Raw genomic sequence first — 21,751 nt, 5'->3', positions numbered from 1 at the left:
GGTATTTCTATTTTTAATTTTTTGAGGAACCGCCATACTATTTTCCATATTGGCTGTACCAATTTAAATTTCCACCAAGAGTGTACAAGGGTTCCTTTTTCTCCACATCCTCACCAACACTTATTATTTCTTGTGTTTTTGAGTATAGCCATTCTAGCACGTGTAAGGTAATACCTCATTGTGGTTTTGATTTGCATTTCCCTGATAATGAGTGATATAGATCATCTTTTCATGTGTCTGTTGGCCATCGGTATGTATTCAGGTCCTCTGCCCAATTTAATTGGATTATTTATTTTTTTTTGGTGTTGTAGAGTTTGCTTTTTTAAAGATTTTTTATTTATTTGACAGAGAGAGACACAGCGAGAGAGGGAACACAAGCAGGGGGAGTGGGAGAGGGAGAAGCAGGCTTCCCGCCGAGCAGGGAGCGCGATGCGGGGCTTGATCCCAGGACTCCGGGATCATGATTTGAGCCGAAGGCAGACGCTTAACAACTGAGCCACCCAGGCACCCCTAGAAGTTTTTTTTAATATATTTTAGATAACTTTTTTTTTTAAAGATTTTTTTAATTTATTTTTTGAGAGAGAGAGACACAGTGAGAGAGGGAACATAAGCAGGGTGAGTGGGAGAGGGAGAAGCAGGATTCCCCCGGAGCAAGGAGCCCGATGTGGGACTCGATCCCAGGACCCTGGGATCATGACCTGAGCCGAAGGCAGACACTTAACGACTGAGCCATCCAGGCACCCTAACCAAAACAATCTTGACAAAGAAAAACAAAGCTGGAGGTATCACAATTTCACATTTCAACATATACTACAAATATGGACATATTTGTCTTGTTCCTGATCTTAGAGGAAAAACTCTCAGTTTTTCACCATTGAGTATGATGTTAGCTGTAGGTTTTTCATATATAGTCTTTATTATGTTGAGGTATGTGCCTTCTAACCCCACTTTTTTGAGAGTATGTATTGTCAGTGGAATTTGAATTTTGTCAAATGGTTTTTCTGCACCTACTGAGATGATCATATGATTTTTATACTTTGTTTTGTTGATGTGGTGTATCACATCGATTTGTGAATACTGAACCATTCTTACATCCTTGGAGTAAGTCTCACTTGATCATGGTCAGTGATCTTTTTAATGTATTGTGGTATGTGGTTGTGGTTTGGTAATATTTTGTAGAGGGTGTTTGCATCTGTGTTCATCAGGGATATTGGCCTGGATTTTTTGTGTGTGGGTGTTGTCTTTTTTTGGTTTGGGCATCAGGGTAATGCTGGCCTCATGAATGTATTTAGAAGCTTTCCTTCCTCTTGTATTTTTTGGGATAGTTTGATGAGAATAGGTATTAATTCTTTTTAAAATGTTTGGTAGAGCCACCCAGACATCCCTGGTATTTCTATTTTTAATTTTTTGAGGAACCAGCATACTGTTTTTTTTTTTTTTTTGGAGTGACTGCACCAATTTACATTTCCATGAGCAGTATACACGGGTTACTTTTTCTCTACATCCTTGCCAACAGTCGTTATCTCTTTCTTGGATAATAACCATTCTAACAGGTATTAGGTGTTATTTCATAGTGGTTTTGATTTGCATTTCCACAATGATGAGTGATGTTGAGCTCCTTTTCATACCTCTTGACCGTTTGTAGATCTTTATAGGAAAAAATTTTTTTTTTTTTTTAAACCTGAGGAATGCCCATTTTTTATTTGGGTTCTTTGTTTTTTTTTGCTGTTGAGTTGAGTTCCCAATATATTTTGGATATAACCTCTTATCAGGTATATGATTTGCCAGTATTTTCTCCCATTTGATATGTTGCCTTTTTATTTTGTTATTGGTTACCTTTGCTCTACAGAAATTTTTTGGTTTGGTGTAGTTCCACTTGTTTATATTTGCTTTTGTTTACTTTGCTTTTGGTGTCATTCCCCCAGAATCATCTCTAATACTGGTATCTTTCCATCTAGGGGTATTATGGTTTCAGGTCTTATGTTTAAGTCTTTAATCCATTTTGACTTGATTTTTGTGTATGGTATAAGATAAGGATACAGTTTCAGTCTTTTGCGTGTGGCTGTCCAGTTTTTTCAGCACCATTTATTGAAGAGACTGTCCTTTCTCCATTGGATATTCTTGGCTCCTTTGTCCCAAGTTAATTGACCATATATGTGTGGGTTTATTTCTGGGCTCTCTATTCTGTTTTTTTTTTTTTTTTTTTTTTAATCTGTATATATATTTTTTTACAGTACTCTACTGTTTTGATTATTATAGCTTTTAATAAAATTTGAAATCAGAAAGTGTAATGCCTCTAGCTTGGTTCTTTCTCAGGATTGCCTTGGTTATTTGGGGTCTTTTGTGGTTCTCTACAGATTTTAGGATTGTCTTTTCTGCTTCTGTGAACAATGCCACTGGAATTTTGATAGGAATTGCAGTGAATCTGTAGATTGCTTTTGGTAGTGTGGACATTTTAACAATGTGAATTCTTCTAATCCATGAGCACAGACTATCTTTCCATTTATTTGTGTCTTCTTTAGTTTTTGTCATGAGTGTCTTACAGTTTTCATTGTACAAATCTTTCACCTCTTTGGTGAAACTTTGCTCAGATTCACTCAGATTTGCTCTTAATAGTACCTTTTGAAGAGCAGAATTTAAACTTTGATGAAGTCCAATTTAGCCATTTTTCCTTCTCTTATGCATTGTGCTTTTGGTATCATATTTAAGAAAAGTTTGACTAACCCATGGTTGCAAAGATGTTCTGTGTTTTTTTTTTTCTTCATTAGTTTTATAGTTTCAGGTTTTGCATTCAGGTCTGTGATCCATTTTGAGTTTATTTTATATATGGTATAAGGTATAGATCCAGTGTTTTTTGTTTTTATTTAAAGATTTTTTATTTATTTATTTGACAGAGAGAAAGACCGCAAGAGCAGGAACACGAGCAGGGGGAGTGGGAGAGGGAGAAGCAGGCTTCTCGCTGAGCAGGGAGCCTGATGTGGGGCTTGATCCCAGGACTCCGGGATCATGACCTGAGCTGAAGGCAGACACTTAACAACTAAGCCACGCAGATCCAGTGTTTTCCTATGAATATCTACTTGTTTCAAGACTATTTTTTGTAGAAGGTCTTTATTCTTTACCTTAGTGCCTTTGTGTCTTTGTCAAAAAATTGTCCATATATATGTGGGTTTATTTCTGAATTCTCTCTTCTGTTCTGTTGATTCATTTGTCTTTATGATAGTGTTTTGCTACTTTCATTATGTAACTTTATAATAATTTTTGAAATTAGTTGTATTAATCCTTCTTTTGCTTAGTTTGGATATTCTATCCTTTGCATTTCCATATGAATTTTAGAACTAAATTGTGAGTTTCCTATAAAAGTTTTTTTGGGACTTTGATTGGGAAAGTGTTAAATCTGTAGTTTAATTTGGAGAGAACTGATATATGCTAACAATAGTAAGTCATCTGACTTATGAACAAGTTTATTTTCCCATTTATGAAGATCGTCTCTAATTTCTCTCAGTAGTATTTTGTTGTTTTTAATGTAGAGGACTTTAACATATATAGTAGGTTATACTTGTCAGTATTTTTTGATGCTTTTATAAATGGTATTTAAGTTTTCAATTGTTAGTTCCTAATATATATATATAGTTGATATTGGCACTTTGATCTTGTATTCTACAAACTGGCTAGATACAAATATTCTGGCTTTTTTAAAGTTTTCATTGGATTTTCCACATAAGAAATCATATTTATGAATAAAAAGGCAGTTTTGTTTCTTTTTGTCCAATCTGGATATTTTTTCCTTGCAGATTTCACTGATTATGCCAGTATGAATGTAAGTGGTGAAAGTAACATTCTTGTCTTAGGGGGAAAGCATTCAGCTTTAAACATTAAGTATGATAATAGCTATTGGTTTTGTGTCGATGCTCTTTATTAGATTGAGGACCATTCCCTTTTATTCCTACTTTGTTTAGAATTTTTATCAGGAATGGTTGTTGAATTTTGTCAAATGCTTTTTCTGTGTCTATTTGAGATGGTCATATGGTTTACAAAGAATAATTTGTTAATACGGTGAGTTAGATCACTGGATTTTTGATTGGTAAACCATTTCAGCATTCCTGGGGTAAACACCACTTTTCATGATGTATTATCCTTTAATATATTACTGGATTTGGTTTGCTAAAATTTTGTTTAGAATTTTTGATAAGTTTTCTTTTCCTTCCTCCCTCCCTCTCTTCCTTCCTTCCTTCATCTGTCTCAGGATAATTCTGGCCTCATGGGAATGAGTTGGGATGTCTTATAATTTTGGAGGAGTTTGTGTAGAACTTTTTTCCCCCTACTATCTGTGTTAGAATTGATATGAAACAGTCTAGGCCTGTGTTTTTCTTTGCAGGAAGGTGTTTTTTTTTTAAATTTTATTATTTTATTAAAATTTTTTTTTAAGTTATTAGCTCAGAGATAGAGTTTAGTGCTTCATCAGTTGCATATACCACCCAGTGCTTATTACATCAAGTGCCCTCCTTAATGCCCATAACCCAGTTAGCCCTTCTCCCCACCTGCCTCCCCTCCAGCAACCTTCAGTTTGTTCCTAGAGTTCAGCATCCCTTATGGTTTGCCTCTCTCAACTCTCATCTTATTTTATCTTTCCTTCCCTTCCCCTATGTTCATCTGTTTTGTTTTTTAAATTGCACATATGAGTGAAATCATATGGTATTTGTCTTTCTCTGACTGACTTATTTCACTTAGCATGATACCCTGTAGTTCCATCCACATCGTTGTAGATGACAAGATTTCATTCTTTTTGATGGCTGAGTAATACTCCTGTGTGTGTATATGTGTGTGTGTGTGTAACATTTTTTATTTGAGAGGGAGGGAGAGAGAGAGAGAGAGAGAACAAGAGCAGGGGGAGGGAGACCCAGACAATGCAGGGCTCGATCCCAGAACACTGGGATCATGACCGGAGCCACAGGCAGATGCTTAAGCAACTGAGCCACCCAGAGCCCCATATACCACATCTTCTTTATCCATTCATTTGTTGATGGACATCTGGGCTCTTTCCATATTTTGGCTGTTGTGGACATTGCTGCTATAAACATTGGGGTGCATGTGCCCCTTTGAATCACTGTTTGTATCCTTCGGGTAAATACCTAGTAGTGCAATTGCTGGGTTGTAGGGTAGCTCTATTTTTAACTTCTTGAGGAAACTGCATACTGTTTTCCAGAGTGGCTACACCAGTTTGCATTCCCACCAACAGTGTAAGAGGTTTCTGCTTTCTCCGCATCCTCACCAACATCTGTTGTTTCCTGAGTTGTTAATTTTAACCATTCTAACTGGTGTGAGGTGGCATCTCATTGTGGTTTTGATTTGTATTTCCCTGATGTCAAGTGATGTTGAGCATTTTTTCATGTATCTGTTGGCCATTTGTATATCTTCTTTGGAGAAATGTCTGTTCATGTCTTCTTTCCATTTCTTGACTGGATTTTTTGGTTTTTGGATGTTGAGTTTGATAAGTTCTTCATAGATTTTTGGATACTAGCCCTTTATCTGATAAGTTTGCAGGAAAGTTTTAAACAAAGTTTCAATTTTTTAAGTAGGTAAAGTAGATATAGAACTACTATGAACTTGTCTGTGACTTTGAACCTCTGAAGTATGTCTCTTGGGGAAAGCATAGAGTTGGATCCTTAAAAAAAAAAAAAATCTATTCTGCCATTTATCTATCTTTTGACTGGAATGTTTGATCCATTTACAGTTAATGTAATTACTTATAATGTAGGATTTATGTCTGCCACTTTTTAATTTTACTTAATTTTTTTCCTTTTCTGAGAGAGAGTGACTGCATGAGGTGGGGAAGGGGCAGAGGGGGAGGGAGAGAGGGAATCTTGTGCAGCCTTCCCCCCAGCATGGAGCCTGATGTGGGGCTTGATGTCACAACCCTGAGGTTATGACCTGAGCCGAAATCAAGAGTCAGATGCTCAACCAACTGGGCCGCCCAGGCTCACCTGCCATTTTTTTTTTTTTTTTATATGCTTTTTTATGTCTTGTATTCTTCCATTACTACTTTCTGTTATGTTAAAGAGATGTTTTCTAGCATATCATTTTAATTTTGTTGTTGTCTCTTTTTTTTGGGTTTTTTGGTTATTTTTTTAGTGGTATTCCTGAGCATTCTGATTAACATAACAATTGAGTTTGGATTACTACCAACTTAATTTCAGTAATATGCAAAATTTTCTTCTGTATAGCTCTGTTCCTTTCTCCCTCCTTTATGCTTTTATTTTCATATAGATTATATTTTTCTACATTGTATATCCATACACACAGATTTATATTTATTGTTTTATGGAATTGTCTTTCAGGTCAAGGTAGGAGGAAAAAGTTACAAACAAAATATTTATACTCTGTTTTGTGTTTACATTTACCTTTACTTGTGTCTTTATTTCTTCATATAGATTTGCTTTATTATCAAGTGTCTTTTCATTTCAGCTTGAATTACTTCATTTAGTATTTTTTGTAAGGCCCATCTGCTGAATGTATTCTTTCAATTTTTGTTTATTTAAATGTTTTAATTTCTCCTTTAATTTGGAAAGATAGTTTTACTGGACACAGATTTCTTGGTTGACAGGCTTTTCTCAGTGATTTGAATATATAACTCCACTGTTTTAATGTTTTATTTGGAGAAATTATGTGTTATGCTTATTGAGGAACCTTTATATGGTATGTGTTTCATCTCTTTTCGCTGCTTATAAGAACTATTCTTTTTTTTTTTTTTTTTTTTTTTTTTTTACAATTTTCTTTATCTGAGAGAGAGAGAGCACAAGTGGGGGGAGAGGCAGATGGAGAGGGAGAGGTAGACTCTCTGTTGAGGAGGGATCCCGATGCGGGGCTCTATCCCAGGACCCTAGGACCATATAAGAACTATTCTTTGTCTTTCAGCAATTTGATCATTATTTGTCTAGGTGCAGATCCTTTTTAGTTTTTCATGCTTGGAGTTTGTGAAGGTTGTTGGATATGTAGATTAGTGTTTTTCATGAAACTTGGGAAGTATTGGGCCTTTCATTGTTGAAATACTCATTTCGTGTTTTCCACTCTATCTACTTGTTTATGTCTGTACTGGAGCCCCTCCAATGAATTTTTCATTTTAGTTAATCTACTTTTCAGTAATGGAATTTTTATAATTTCTAGCCCTTTACTGATATTCTCTATTGTTAAGGCATCTTTTTCATACTTTCCTTTAGTTTGAAAATATTTAAAATAGCTGATATAGAGTTTTGGCTCTGGAGGTCCAACATCTGGGCTTTGTCAGGGACAGTTTCTGTTTATTGCTTTTATAAAATTTTCCTGGTCCATACTTTCTTTCCTCTTTGCATGTCTTATAATGTTTTGGTATAAAGTGGGCCATTTTATTAATACAGTGTGATAGTTCTGGAAATGAGATTTTTCCCTCCTCCCAGGGTTTGTGGTGGTGGTTTTGTTATTGCTGTTTGGTTGTTTCATGACTTCTTTGGAATAAGTGTGTGAAGTCTGTTCTTTTTCCTGTGAGGCCTTTACATTCTTTCTTCATTTAGCTTAGTGGTTGGATAATAATTGGACAAGGATTTTTTTTTTTCCAAAGATTTTATTTATTTATTTGACAGATAGATACATAGTGAGAGAGGGAACACAAGCAGGGGGAGTGGGAGAGGGAGAAGCAGGTTTCCCGCCGAGCAGGGAGCCCAATGCGGGGCTCGATCCCAGGACCCTGGGATCATGACCTGAACCGAAGGCAGATGCTTAACGACTGAGCCACCCAGGTGCCCTGGACAAGGATTTTTTTTAAATGTCCTGAAGCAATAAGGCTCCCAGTTTTTTTTCTGTGAAGTTCTGTGTCCTTCTTGGATGCTTGTCAACATTTAACCAGGCAGTTGTCAAATCTGCCTTACCTTTTACTTCCTATTTACATAGAGCTTAAATATCAACCAGAGATCTCCACTCTTTACTGAGCATGTGTATATTTCTGGGCATGTGCACAGTCCTGCACAGGTAAAACACCTTTTACATTCCCTGGAATATTTCAGATCTTTTTCTTTTTTTTTTTTAAGATTTTATTTATTTACTTAGAGAGAGCACAAGCCAGAGGGAGAAGCAGATTCCTTGCTGAGCAGGAAGCCTGAGTCAGGCTGGATCCCAGAACCCTGGGATCATGACCTGAGGCGAAGGCAGATACTTAACCAACTGAGCCACCCAAGCGCCCCTACTTCAGATCTTTAAATGCCCCTTTTGTACAAGTCATTCCTATGTTTTCCTTTTAAGTTGTTTCATTACCTCATTTTTTGCCTCATTCTCCCCTTGCTAACTTAGGCAGTTGCAGTGTTTAAACAGTTGCCTCTGATTGTTTTTAACAAACATACATGGGTGAAAAGGCTGTCTCTTGTGAGTGAACTCCAAGTTAGGTCAGGTAAAGATAATCCTTTGAGTGAGGTTTTCCAGGGAATTGCCATATAGCTCAAATTCTGACAGTTACCTGTGGGATGGGGCTTTGGCTGTAATCCTGTTTTGATACTTCAGTGGCTTCTAGGCTGCCTTTGAAACAGACTAATTATAGAGTGTTGCATTTCTTTTCAGCATGGAGCTAGGGAGAGGGAGATGGTAATTGGGTAGGTTAAAATGCCACAATGTCTGTTTTTCTTACTGAGATTCAGCTGTTTTCCTTGATTAAGTGTTCCCTTACAAAGGATTATTGTAAGCTTTTAGTTAATTTCTAGAATTGTCAAAAAGTTGATTTGGATACTTTTTTTTTTTTTTTTTAAAGATTTTATTTATTTATTTGACACAGAGATACACAGTTAGAGAGAGAACACAAGCAGGGGGAGTGGGAGAGGGAGAAGCAGGCTTCCCGAGGAGCAGGGAGCCCGATGCGGGGCTTGATCCCAGGACCCTGGGATCATGACCTGAGCCGAAGGCAGATGCTTAACGACTGAGCCACCCAGGTGCCCCGATTTGGATACTTTTTTTAGTTTTATTTCTCTTATGAAGAAGAGGGGATTTTCAGAGATCTTTATCATTTTCTCTGACCTCAGTTTCGGTGATCTTTTCAAGAGATTTAAGTAATAAATACTTTACATATTTACCTTTGTAGTTACCATTTTTGCTGTTCTCCATTCTGTACTTGGTCCATATTTGAGTATGATATTTTTCTTCTGCATGAAGGACTTCCTTTAATGTTCCTTTTAGTGTGGGCTGGCTTATGATGAAGATTTTCAGATTTACATATTAGAAATGGTCTTTTTTTGGGCCTTAATTTTTTTATTTACTTTTTTTTAGGAGATATTTAAATTATAAAAAGAATTAAATTTTCAGTAAAATTTATGAATTTTGAAACATTAATTTGGGTAACTGTCTCTATACAATCTGAATACAGAAAAGTTCCACTACTTCTTGAAACTCCTTCACACTGTTCTTTATCTTCATATTCTCTTACTTCCCTCCCATACTAATTCATGGGAACTCCTTGTCTGATTTCCATTGCTGTTTTTTTCAAAATGTCACAGAAATGGAATCATACAGTAAGTAAAGTTTTGAGACTAGCTTCTCTCATTTAGCATTATGTCTTGGAAATTCGTTCAAGTTGTTGAATGTGTAAGTTCAACCAGGGATTATTCTTCTAAATTTCAATTTTAAGAAATGTTATCGGGATATATAACTTACAGTACAGTAAAGCCATTTAAAATTTATAGTTCAATGATTTTTGATAAATGTATATAGACTTATATAGCCACTATCATACAATGAAGCTATAGAATATTTTTATTACTCCTTGTGCCCCTTTTACACATTTCTCAATTCCCAGACAACTCTGATCTTCTTCTTGTTACTGTTGCTTCGCCTTTTCTAAAATTTCATAGTACAGTATGTACTCTTGAGTCTGGTTTTTTCCACATGTCACAATGTTTTCATATTTATCAGTGTTGATGCATGTACTAGTTTATCTTTATGCTGGGTAGTATTTATTGCATTGTGTATACTTTGGTAACAATTTAGGCAACATATATTTTTAATTCTTTTTAAAATAGTACTGTAGCTTTGTTTTAGGTTGATGTAATAAAGTGTAATACATTATGTAGTGAAATTTTATTTCATTTATACTATTCTAAAATTGCAATTATTTTGATGTAATTATTCTGTTTCTAGCTCCTATTTAATTTAGCAAGATTTAAAAAAATATAGAAATATATTAAGGAAGCTTGCTGGCTCTCGAATGTAAAAGTTAAATTATTTTAAGGAGTGTTAAGTTTTTAAAATTAAGATTTATTTTACTGAAAAGCATGAAGTACTTTCTACTTGGTTTTATTTCAACTATTAGTTGCTCTCTTTTTTTTTTTTTTTAAGGACTTTATTTATTTATTTGACAGAGAGAGCACAAGCAGGGGGAGCAACAGGCAGAGGAAGAGGGGGACGGAGAAGCAGGCTCCTTGCTGAGCAGAGAGCCCGATGTGGGACTTGATCCCAGGGCCCTGGGATCATGACCTGAGCCAAAGGCAAATGCTTAACAACTGAGCCACCCAGGCGCCCTGCTCTCTTTTACTTTACCTGAACCATATGAGTCTGAAGTTAAGGAGAATTGCATTTTGTTTCTTTGAGCCAACCTAAGCAAGATTTTTCATTTTTTAAAATGAAATTAATAACTGTTTATTTCGACAGGCCTTTGGAAATGCAAAGACAGCTCATAATAACAATTCAAGTCGTTTTGGCAAATTTATTCAAGTAAATTACCAAGAAACTGGCACTGTACTTGGGTAAGTAGCAGTAGCAGGTTTTGGAGTATGTTTATATTTTCACCATTGCCTCTTCATAATCCATAGACTGTTCATTTGCTCTTTAATGAGAATAGTGACTTTGGTGTCTGCATTCAATTATTTTCCTCTAACCTTTTTTTTTTTAAAGTTGAAGCCTGAGAAAAGTTCAAAGAATAGTGTAAGGCATACATCTGTAACTTAGATTTGCTAATTGTTAACAATTCGCTGCATTTACTTTATTTCTCTGTATTATGCATACATTCATTTTTTTAAATTTGTTTTTGAGTAAGTTGGGCATATAATTTGACTCCCCACATGAATCACAGCTGCATTTTCCAACATAATGCTGTTATATTCAAGAAATTTAATTTTGTTACAATAACATTTCTTATACAGTCTGTAAATAGAGTACTTCTGGTTGTTATAGCAATATTCTTCCTAACTTTAAAACATCTAATAGACTTTATTTTTAGAGCAGTTTTAGGGTCACAACAAAAATGAGTAGAAAGTACAAAGAGTTCCCAAATACCTCTTCACCCTATTGACCAGTTTCCCCTATTAATAACATCTTGCATTGTTGTGTTCCATTTGTGTGGTATGTTCTTTGGGCTTTGACAGTTGTATAAAGACATTTATTCACCATTACAGTATCATGTGGAATAGTTTTACTGCTCTAACATCCTCTGTGGTTTGCCTGTTCATCCCTTCTTACCCAATAACCCTTGGCAACCACTTACCTTTTTATAGTACCCCTAGTTTTGCCTTTTCCATAATGTCCTATAGTTGGAACCTTATAGTCTTATAGTCTTTACAGTTTGGATTCTTTGCCTTAGCACTATATATTAAAGTTTCCTCCATGTCTTTCATGGCTTGATTTTATTGGACTAATGTTAAGTGTATATATTAATTTGGGAATAATTGACATTTTTGTGCTATTTAGAAATGCTTTAAATTTTTTTGTATTTCTTACTGAGTGTTTTCCTAAGTATCTTATTTTAATGTTTTGTTGTTATTAAAAGTGATTTTCTCTTACGTTGTATCTTCTAGTTGTTTGTATATATGATATATATTCATGCATATATGTTCATATATATGAAATTTATTAATTTTTATATTAAGTTGTATCTTGTTATCTTATTGAATTATTTTATTGTTTGCATTAGCTTTACTATTGTTTCTTTTACCTTTTCTTGGTATATCTGCAAAAATAGATATTCTATTTTAGAATAGATATTCTATCAGTAAAATACTGATTTTAGGCCATTTTACCACATTAATGAATTAGGCATCAATTTAAATTTTCTGTTAGTGGTTTTTTGAGTAACAAAATGATATTGCATTTTACCAAAGGCATTTTGGGCATCTGTGAAGATTAGCATGATCTTCATTCTGAGATCTGTCAGTGTTACCATTATTTTCCTAATACTGAATCGTTTTGTGTTCCTGGGAAAATAATCCCACTTGGTCGTACAAAGATACACTCACACACACGCATACATAAGTACACATATTTATACACGTGCATATAAATTGGTTGTTCTATTGTTTCCTAGTTTTTATTTATGATTTTTCCATCCATATTAATAGTGAGATTGGTTAGTATTTTTCTTTTTATGCTATTTTAGTTATGCTTTTCACTTCTGCTTTTAATTTAAAAAATTTGACCCAAACTATGTGTATTCTACCCACCCCCCCAAGAAAAACAAAACAAGAAGAATAAGTCCTTCAGTGGTGAGTTTCATAACTCATTTCCTTTCTGATTTGAAAACCATGTTTCCAAAAGTATAGTTGGTACTTTTACTAAAAAAATGGGATGCAGTCAGGTTGTCAAGTTGCACTTTTCTAGTATTTATGATTGTGATACAAGAGATGTTGATAATAGGTACAGTTGTATATGTTGCTTTGTAACTTACAAAGTATTATTATATATATTCATTGATTCTTAAGACAGTTTCATGAGTTAGGAATGGCAGATATTTATTTTCCCATTTTATGAATGAAAGTCTGGCTCTTGTATGTTAAGCGATTATCTGAAAAGGTTAAATGTTCTCTTACAACAGTGATGAGCAGAAATCTTCATCTTGATTAGTAAGTCAACACATACATATTGAAAATTTTTTTTCATATTGAAAATTTTTAACTCTTGGCAAATATATATTAAACATTTTCATCTTTCATTTTATCATTCATTAGGCAAACATTTATGGAGTACCAGGCACTGTGCTAAGTGTTGAGGACAAAAAAAGTACACATGTTCTCTGCCATTAAAGTTCTCATAGTCTTTTGGGAGAGATAGGTTTACATAAGAGGATTACAGTAAATGAGATAAGTACAGTGATTGAAGCATGTGTCTGGAGAAGTTCACAAAAAAAAGGTGATTTTTATTTTGGGTCTTGAAAAATTGCTAAGCAGAAAAAGTGGGAAATCACATTATCATTTGAGGAATTGGCATTAACAGATGAATGGAATCATAACAAGAGCTTGGTGTACTTGAGGAGGTAAGTTCAATGGCTTCAGATTATGGACATAGTGTTCAGTTGATTTCAGATTGTGAATAAAGCTCTAATGTATCTAATTTATCCTCTTGACTGGGAAGCAGATTTTAAAGATTTTATTATAAAAAATTTGAAGTGTACCCAGAAGTAAAGAGAGTAATAGAAAGAATGCCTATTTAGATTCAAGAATTATCACATTTTGCCATATTTGCTTTGTCTATTTTTTCTTTTTGTATGCTGATGCATTGAAATAAAACAATCCCAGGTAGATGTAACACCTGTTCACCCTTATGTACTTTAGTATGAGTAGCAAGTGAAAGTAGAGGAATAATATGAGTAGATCTTATTTTATGGGTAACTAACTCTCATAGCAGTATAACTCATGGAGTGGAGAGGAGGAAGGTGAGATGTTTAGGAGTATGTTAGTAGAAAGAGGGAGCCTTTGTAGTTAAAACAGACCTGGCTTCAAATCATAGTTCTGCTGTTTAGTGGCTGCATGATCTTAATATCTTTGAGCATCAGTTTCTCCACTTGTGAAATAGGCAGTAATATTTGCTATGCAGGGTGGGTTTAAGAATTTAATGTACTATGTGGAATCTAAAACACTAATGAATAAACAAAAAGCAGAATTAGACCTATAAATAAAGAGAACAAATTGGTGGTTGCCACAGGGAAGGAAGGTGGTGGAATGGGCAAAATGAGTGAAGGGGAGTGTGATATACAGGCTTCCTGTTATGGAATAAGTCAGGGAATAAAAAGTACCACATAAGGAATATAGGCAATGATATATTACAAAGGTATGGTGAAGGATGGTAGCTCCATTTGTGATGAGCATCGTATAACGTGTAAACTTATTGAATCACTATGTTACATACCTGAACACCTGAAATTAATGTAACGTGTGTCAACTATACTCCAAAGAATTTAACATATTTATGTTCCCTTTCTCCCATTTTAGATAAGAACCTGTTTCAGTAGTTTAGATTAGAAGTGATGATGGTTACTCAGAGGAAGTGATACATTTTAATTACTGGTAGTGGTAGTAGTAACGGGTTTGCAAAAAAGGCACATTTGAGGTTCATTTTATGAATGAATGGAGCCTCTTGGATAGAGAGTGGGTAGAGACTGTAGAATTAGAAGTGGAAGGAAGAGCACGGATAATGCAACCAGGAGTGAATGGCATGCTTGAGGGAATGACCTGTATTTGGGAGTGACTGAAATACTGAGCATGCAATAGGAGGGAACTGATGGGAATAAAGCTCAAAAGTCAGATTTTTGACTCCACAGAGGTTTGTGCTATGTAATTTGGATTCAATAGTCGAAAACCTTTAAATTTCAGACTGTAGGATCCCCTTTTCCAGAGGGAGCTTAACTGATTGCTTCTGTTTGGGTAAGAGGTATTGAAGACTTGAAGAGGTACAGGCTGGATAAAGAGAATGACATATCAGAAATACAATTTATGTTTTAGTTCCTCATTACTTTCAGGATAAATTCTCTTCTTCTGGCACACAGTATATTGGTCCTTCTTCATCTAGTCCACTTGTCTATCTCATTCTCTAGCCATGTTGAGGAATTATCTTCCCTGAGGTTAAGTACCCTCCTTTTATGCCTTTGCATAAAGCAGTTCTCCTGGCCTTCTGGTCAGTCTTTCAGATTTCAGAGTCATTTATTCAGTCAGTCAGCAAATAGATTTTGTGAATGTTTACTATGTGCTATGTACATAGAGGTGAGTACCTCTCTGGGAATTGTTCCCTATATAATTGTTTCCTTCTTGGATTGAATCTTACTTGTCTCTCTCGGTACAGCCATAATATTCTGGTCATTGCTCTATAATAAATCCTATATCAACTCAGTATGATAGCCCCTTGTTTACATTTCCCTCCACTAGTCTGTAAGCCCTTTGAGAATAGATAGTGTATCACTTATTTCCATGTTTGAACAGTGCTTAGCACAGTGCCCAATTAATGAAGTTGTTGAATAAATCCGTAAATAATAAATGGATTCCAGAATGTGGCAGTAGCATGAATATGCTAAGAAAGTATGTCTTTGAGTCTCATTTAGTCACCTGGCCAAAGTATAATATCTGAAAGAATGTGTAGTGGCATATTAGTCTGGAAAGAAAGTAAAGCCTATGCCGTGGGTGGGTCTTGTGTGCCATGTTTTGAACTTCTGACTTTATTTTGCTTTGTTGAAAGCCAAAAAAAAAAAAAAGACTTATGAGTTTATGAATTTAACACAGATAACGCTAACAGCATTTATAACACAATTGTAATGGTAAGTGTACTAAAATGATCTGGATAGTATTCTTTATACCTTTGCATCTTGTCTGAAAAAATACTTATCTACCTTAAGCTTTATTATTTATATCAACCAATTTTATTTTTCTTCTAGGGCCTATGTTGAAAAATATCTACTGGAGAAGTCCAGACTCGTTTATCAAGAGCATAATGAACGGTACATATTTTTATTAGTATAATTAGATCAAGTTAACATTTGTATTATGCGATCGACTTTTAGGATGTTTGCATATTACGACCTTTAATTTAGCTTACACTGTGCATCGCGTTCCATATAATTGCTATTTCTGTCATGGGCAGAACATTATACTTTTTCAGAGGCTGCTAGATTTTTTAATAAGTACAAACATACCTTGTTTTATTGCACTGCACAGATACTGTTTTTTTACACATTGGTTTGTGTTGAGTAAGTCTTTTGGCATCATTTTTCCAACAGCCTTTGATCACTTTGTGTCTGTCTCATATTTTGGAAATTCTTGCAATATTTCAAACTTTTATATTATTATTATATTTGTTATGGTGATCTGTGATCTGTGATTACAACTAGCTGAAAGCTCAGATGATGGTTATCATTTTTTAGCAATACAGTGCTTTTAAATTAAGGTATGTACATTGTATTTTATTTAATTTTATTTATTTACTTTTTAAAAAGATTTTATTTATTTGACAGAGAGAGACTCAGTGAGAGAGGGAACACAAGCAGGGGGAGTGGGAGAGGGAGAAGCAGGCTTCCTGCGGAGCAGGGAGCCTGATGTGGGGCTCGATCCCAGGACCCTGGGATCATGACCTGAGCTGAAGACAGACGTTTAATGACTGAGCCACCCAGGCGCCCCTGTACATTGTATTTTAGACATAATGCTATTGCACACTTAAGAGACTACAGTGTAGTGTAGACATAACTGTTACCTGCACTGGGAAACCAAAAAAATTATTTGCCTCATGTTATTTTGAGATTTGCTTTATTGTAGTGGTCCAGAACTGAACCCACACTGTCTCTGAGGTATGCCTGCATGTGGAACTGTTAACCCTTTATAAATTCTAGGCAAACTGTCCAAACAGAAAAACAGTGGTAGGGGCGCCTGGGTAGCTCAGTCGTTAAGCGTCTACCTTCAGCTCAGGTCCTGATCCCGGGGTCCTGGGATCGAGCCCATATTGGGCTCCTTGCTCAGTGGGAAGCCTGCTTCTCCTTCTCCCACTCCCCCGGCTTGTGTTCCTGCTCTCACTCTCTCTCTCTCTCTCTGTCAAATAAGTAAATAAAATCTTTAAAAAAAAAAAAAAAGAAAAACAGTGGTAGCTCAGGTGTTTCTCTTACTGCTTTACGTGTCTTAGTATTTTGTTTCTAATTTGAGAAAATTTTTAATAAAGCACTTAATTTCATTATATTATAATGAGGTATACAGGACTTCAGAGATTATATATGTAACTTCCTATAGATGAAGAAACCAAATGTAAGGGGGAAAAAAAGAAACCAAATGTCAGAGAAGTAAATGATTTGCTTCATGCAGCAATGACACAAAATAAAGAGCCAGAGTTTGAAGTTAAAGAGACTTATATTCAGATATTGAATATGGCTTTGGCATCTCATTTAACTTTTCTGCTTCTTTGATATTTGTTCCCATTTTATAGATAAATAACTGTCTTAGAGTTGTTTAGAAGAATAAATGAAATAACATTTATAAAGTGCTTAGTGTGGTCCTTATACATAATTATATTCAGTAATTAATAGCTAACATTATCTACTGAATACCTGCCAGGTTAGGACTAGAACTCAAGACTTTCCTGTTCTTTTTTTTTTTTTTTTTTTTGTGGCTAATAGATAAGGAAATCTAAATTAGAGGGTTTTTTTGAAATGAAGGTAGAGAATTTTAGGAAGAGAATAACTTTGTTAAAGTTTTGTAGTTAACAGATACTGCTATTAGAAGGTTATTAGTAACTTTTTCCAACACATTTTAATGGAGTGTTAGGGATATAGCATGATTTCGAAGAATCAATGGGAGGTGAAGATCCAGAACTTAAAAACTGATTCTCTCTTATCTTGCTGGATTCTGTTTGTGAATGGATGTATAATATTTATTGGTATGTTGCTAAATGTGGGTTGCTAGTATTTTGTTGAGGATTTTTTGTGTCTGTATTCATAAGGGATATTGCTGTAAGGTTTTGTTTTGTTTTGTTTTGTTTTTCCTCCTTATGTCTTTGTCTGGTCTTGCTATTAGGATAATACTGGTTTATAGAATGAGATGGAAAAGTTTGGGAAGGATTGGGTTAATTCTTTTTTAAATGTTTGCTAGAATTCGCTAGTGAAGCCGACTGGTTCTAGGTTATTATTTGTGGGGAATTTTGATTACTAATCCAAAGACTTTAGTTATTATAAGTCTCTGTAGATTTTCTGTTTCTTCTTTAGCCAGGTTTGGTAGTTTTTATCATTCTAGGAATTTTTCTGTTTCATCTAGGTCATCTAATTTGTTGGCAAAAAAAAATTGTTTATAGTATTCCCTTATAACAATTTTTATTTCTGACAGGTTGATAATAATGTTCCCTCTTCTGTTCCTGAATTTGAGGTCTTCTCCTATCTTTGGGCTGCTATAACAAAATAACTCAGTCTGGGTAACTGACAAACAACAGAAATTTATTTCTCAGAGTTCTGGAGGTTGGGAAGTCCAAGATCAAGGTGCCAGCATGGTTGCATTCTGGTTAGAGCTCTTCCTGGTTCATAACTCATACCTTCTTGCTTGGTCCTCATATGGTGGAATGGGATAAGGAACTCTGTGGGATCTCTTTTATTAGATTACTAATCCCATTCATGAGGGCTCTACTCTCATGCTCTCATCAACCCCAAAGGCCCCACCTCCTAATACCATTACCTTTTGGGGTTAGGATTTCAACATAGGACTTTGAGGGGGCACACATTCAGACCATAGCAATCTCACCCACCTTTTGTGTCAGTTTAGATAAGAATGTGTTAATTTTGTTGATCTTTTAAAAGGACCAAGTTTTGGTTGATTTTTCTCTATTTGTTTACTGTTCCTGTTTTATTTCTCTTACGCTTATCACTTCTGTTTGCTTTTCTTTTTTTTTTTTATTCTTATGTTAATCCCCATACATTACATCATTAGTTTTAGATGTAGTGTTCCATGATTCATTGTTTGTGCATAACACCCAGTGCTCTGTGCAGAATGTGCCCTCCTCAATACCCATTACCAGGCTAACCCATCCTTCCACCCCCCTCCCCTCTAGAACCCTCAGTTTGTTTTTCAGAGTCCATCGTCTCACATGGTTCGTCTACCCCTCTGATTTCCCCTGCTTCATTCTTCCCCTCCTGCTACCTTCTTCTTCTTTTTTTTTCTTAACATATATTGCAGATGCCAAAGCCATTTACTAGAGCACATACCTTCCCCAGTGTCTATCACCCAGTCACCCCATCCCTCCCACCGCACCCCCCACTCCACTCCAGCAACCCTCAGTTTGTTTCCTGCGATTAAGAATTCCTCATATCAGTGAGGTCATATGATACATGTCTTTCTCTTTTTGACTTATTTCGCTCAACATAATACCCTCCAGTTCCATCCACGTCATTGCAAATGGCAAGATCTCATTCCTTTTGATGGCTGCATAATATTCCATTGTGTATATATACCACATCTTCTTTATCCATTCATCTGTCGATGGACATCTTGGCTCTTTCCACAGTTTGGCTATTGTGGACATTGCTGCTATAAACATCGGGGTGCATGTACCCCTTCAGATCCCTACATTTGTATCTTTGGGGTAAATACCCAGTAGTAGTTTGCTCTTCTTTTAAATTTTTAAAATTTTTTTAGTTTCTTAAGGTGAATGGTTAGATTTGAGATCTTTCTTCTGTTTTACCATGGGTTTACAGCTATAAAGACCCGTTGAACACTGTTTCAATAGTTCCCATATTTTGGCATGTTGTGTTTTGGTTTTTATGTACCTCAGTGTATTTTCTAATTTCCTATGTGATTTCTTCTTAGAACCCATTTTTATTTAGGAGTGTGTTTTTGAATTTCCATGTATTTATGCATTTTGGAAATTTCTGTTATTGGAAATAATTCTGTTATAATACATAAAATTCTGTTATTGATTTCTGATTTCATTGTAAGATCATCAGAGAATATAGTTTGTATGATTTCAGTCCCCTTACATTGAGACTTGTCTTAGAGTTTAACATTTTTTCATCTGGAGAATGTTCCATGGGTATTTAAGAAAATGTGTATCCTACTGTTGTTGGATGGAGTATTCTATAGATGTCTCTTAGGTGTAGTTGGTTTTTAATAGTTTTCAAGTCCTCTTTTTCCTTGTTGATCTTTTTTCATGTTCTGTTCATTATTGAAAGTAGGGTGTTGAAATATCTCAGTACTATTGTTGAATTGTTTTTTTCTTTCTTCAGTTCTTTCAGTTTTTGGTTTATGTATTTTGGGACTCTGTTTTTATATGCATTTACATTTAAAATTGTTATATCTTTCTGATGAATTGGCCCTTTTGTCATTATAAAATGTCCTTTGCATCTAGCAATAATTTTTGTCTTAAAGTCTATTTTATTTGATGTTAGTATGGACACTTCAGCTTTCTTTTGGTTATTGTTTGCATGATATTTTTTCTGTCCTTTTACTTTTGACCTATTTGTATCTTTGAGTCTATAGTGTGTCTATTGCAAATAGCATGTAGTTGCATTTTTTTTTAATTCATTCTGCCAGTTACTCACCTTCGGACTCATTTATACTTAATATAATTGCTAAGATAGGATTTATCAATGTTATTTTGCTCTTTGTTTTATGTATTTTTTATGATGGTTTAGTCCCTCTATTCTATTACTGCCTTGTTTTGTGTAAGTAGATGTTTTCTGGTGTACCACTGGCAATTCTTTTATTACATATTTCTTGAGTTATTTCCTTAATTGTTGCCCTGGCAATTACAGTTAACATTTTAGCAATCTTATTTGGATTAATAACAACTTAATTTTGATAACGTACAAATAACTTTGCTCCTATGTAGCTCTGTTCCTTTCCCCTTCTTTTGTACTATTAAAATCATATAAATCACATCTTTATAATAGTAGACCCATCAATACATATTAGTCATTATTGTTTTTTGCTGGTGTCTTTGAAATACAATAGGAGGGAAAAAAGTTACAGATAAAAAAGTGACTTTAGGGGCGCCTGAGTGGCTCAGTCGGTTAAGCGGCTGGCCTTCAGCTCAGGTCACGATCCTGGGTCCTGGGATCGAGCCCTGCATCGGTCTCCCAGCTCGGGGGGAAGCCTGCTTCTCCCTCTCCCATCCCCCTGCTTGTGTTCCTTCTCTGACTGTCTCTCTCTGTCAAATAAATAAATAAAATCTTAAAAAAAAAATGAGTTTATACTATCTTTTATAGCTACATAGTTATTTTTACTAGTGCTGTTTATTTTATGTTTTATTGAAACTTGTCTAGTTTCCTTTCTTTTCAGCTAGAAAAAGTCCCTTTATCTTTCCTTGTAGGGCCCATCTGCTAGCTATGAAGTCTCATAATTTTTGTTTATCTGGGACTATCCTAATTTCTCCTTTATTTTTGAAGGGTAGCTTTGCTGGGTGTATAATTTTTGATTGATAGTTTTTTTTCCTCTCGGTACTTTGAGTATGTTATCCTTCTGCCATGGCTCCTAATGAGAAATCAGCTGGTAATCTTTTATTTTGTTTGTTTTTGTGTTTTTTTTAAATTTCATTTTATTATGTTATGTTAGTCACCGTACAATACATCATTAGTTTTTGATGTAGTGATCCATGATTAATTGTTTCCTTATAACGCCCAGTGCTCCATGCAGTACGTGCCCTCCTTAATACCCATCACCTGGCTAACCCCGCTCCCCAAACCCTCTTTGTTTCTCAGAGTCCATAGTCTCTAATGGTTCATCTCTCCCTCCGATTCCCCCCCTTCATTTTTCCCTTCCTTCTCCTAATGTCCTCCATGCTATTCCTTATGTTCCACAAATAAGTGAAACCATATGGTAATTGACTTGGCTTGACTTATTGCACTTAGCATAATCTCCTCCAATCCCATCCATGTTGATGTAAAAGTTGGGTATTCATCCTTTCTGATGTATATATGGACCACATCTTCTTTATCCATTCATCTGTTGAAGAGTATCTCGGCTCTTTCCACAGTTTGGCTATTGCAGACATTGCTGCTGTGAACATTGGGGTGCATATGGCCCTTCTT

General features: G+C 35.2%; 1 protein-coding gene across 10 annotated transcripts in view; it reads left to right on the top strand.

Annotated features, from left to right (window-relative positions):
* MYO9A (myosin IXA) overlaps positions 1-21,751 on the top strand; it is a 272,310-nt gene that overhangs the window by 46,658 nt on the left and 203,901 nt on the right. For all 10 annotated transcript variants that reach the window (XM_034993654.1, XM_034993659.1, XM_034993658.1 and 7 more), the window contains exons 3-4: positions 10,657-10,751; positions 15,638-15,700. In XM_034993654.1, the coding sequence (XP_034849545.1) occupies positions 10,657-10,751; positions 15,638-15,700 (158 nt within the window). The remainder of the gene's footprint in view (positions 1-10,656; positions 10,752-15,637; positions 15,701-21,751) is intronic.

The sequence above is a fragment of the Mirounga leonina genome, unplaced genomic scaffold, assembly GCF_011800145.1.
Source record: "Mirounga leonina isolate KUSES-001 unplaced genomic scaffold, KU_Mleo_1.0 Mir_91, whole genome shotgun sequence".
NCBI classification, from domain to species: domain Eukaryota; kingdom Metazoa; phylum Chordata; class Mammalia; order Carnivora; family Phocidae; genus Mirounga; species Mirounga leonina.
Note: the sequence above shows the minus strand (reverse complement) of the source record. Positions and strands in the feature narration are given on the sequence as shown.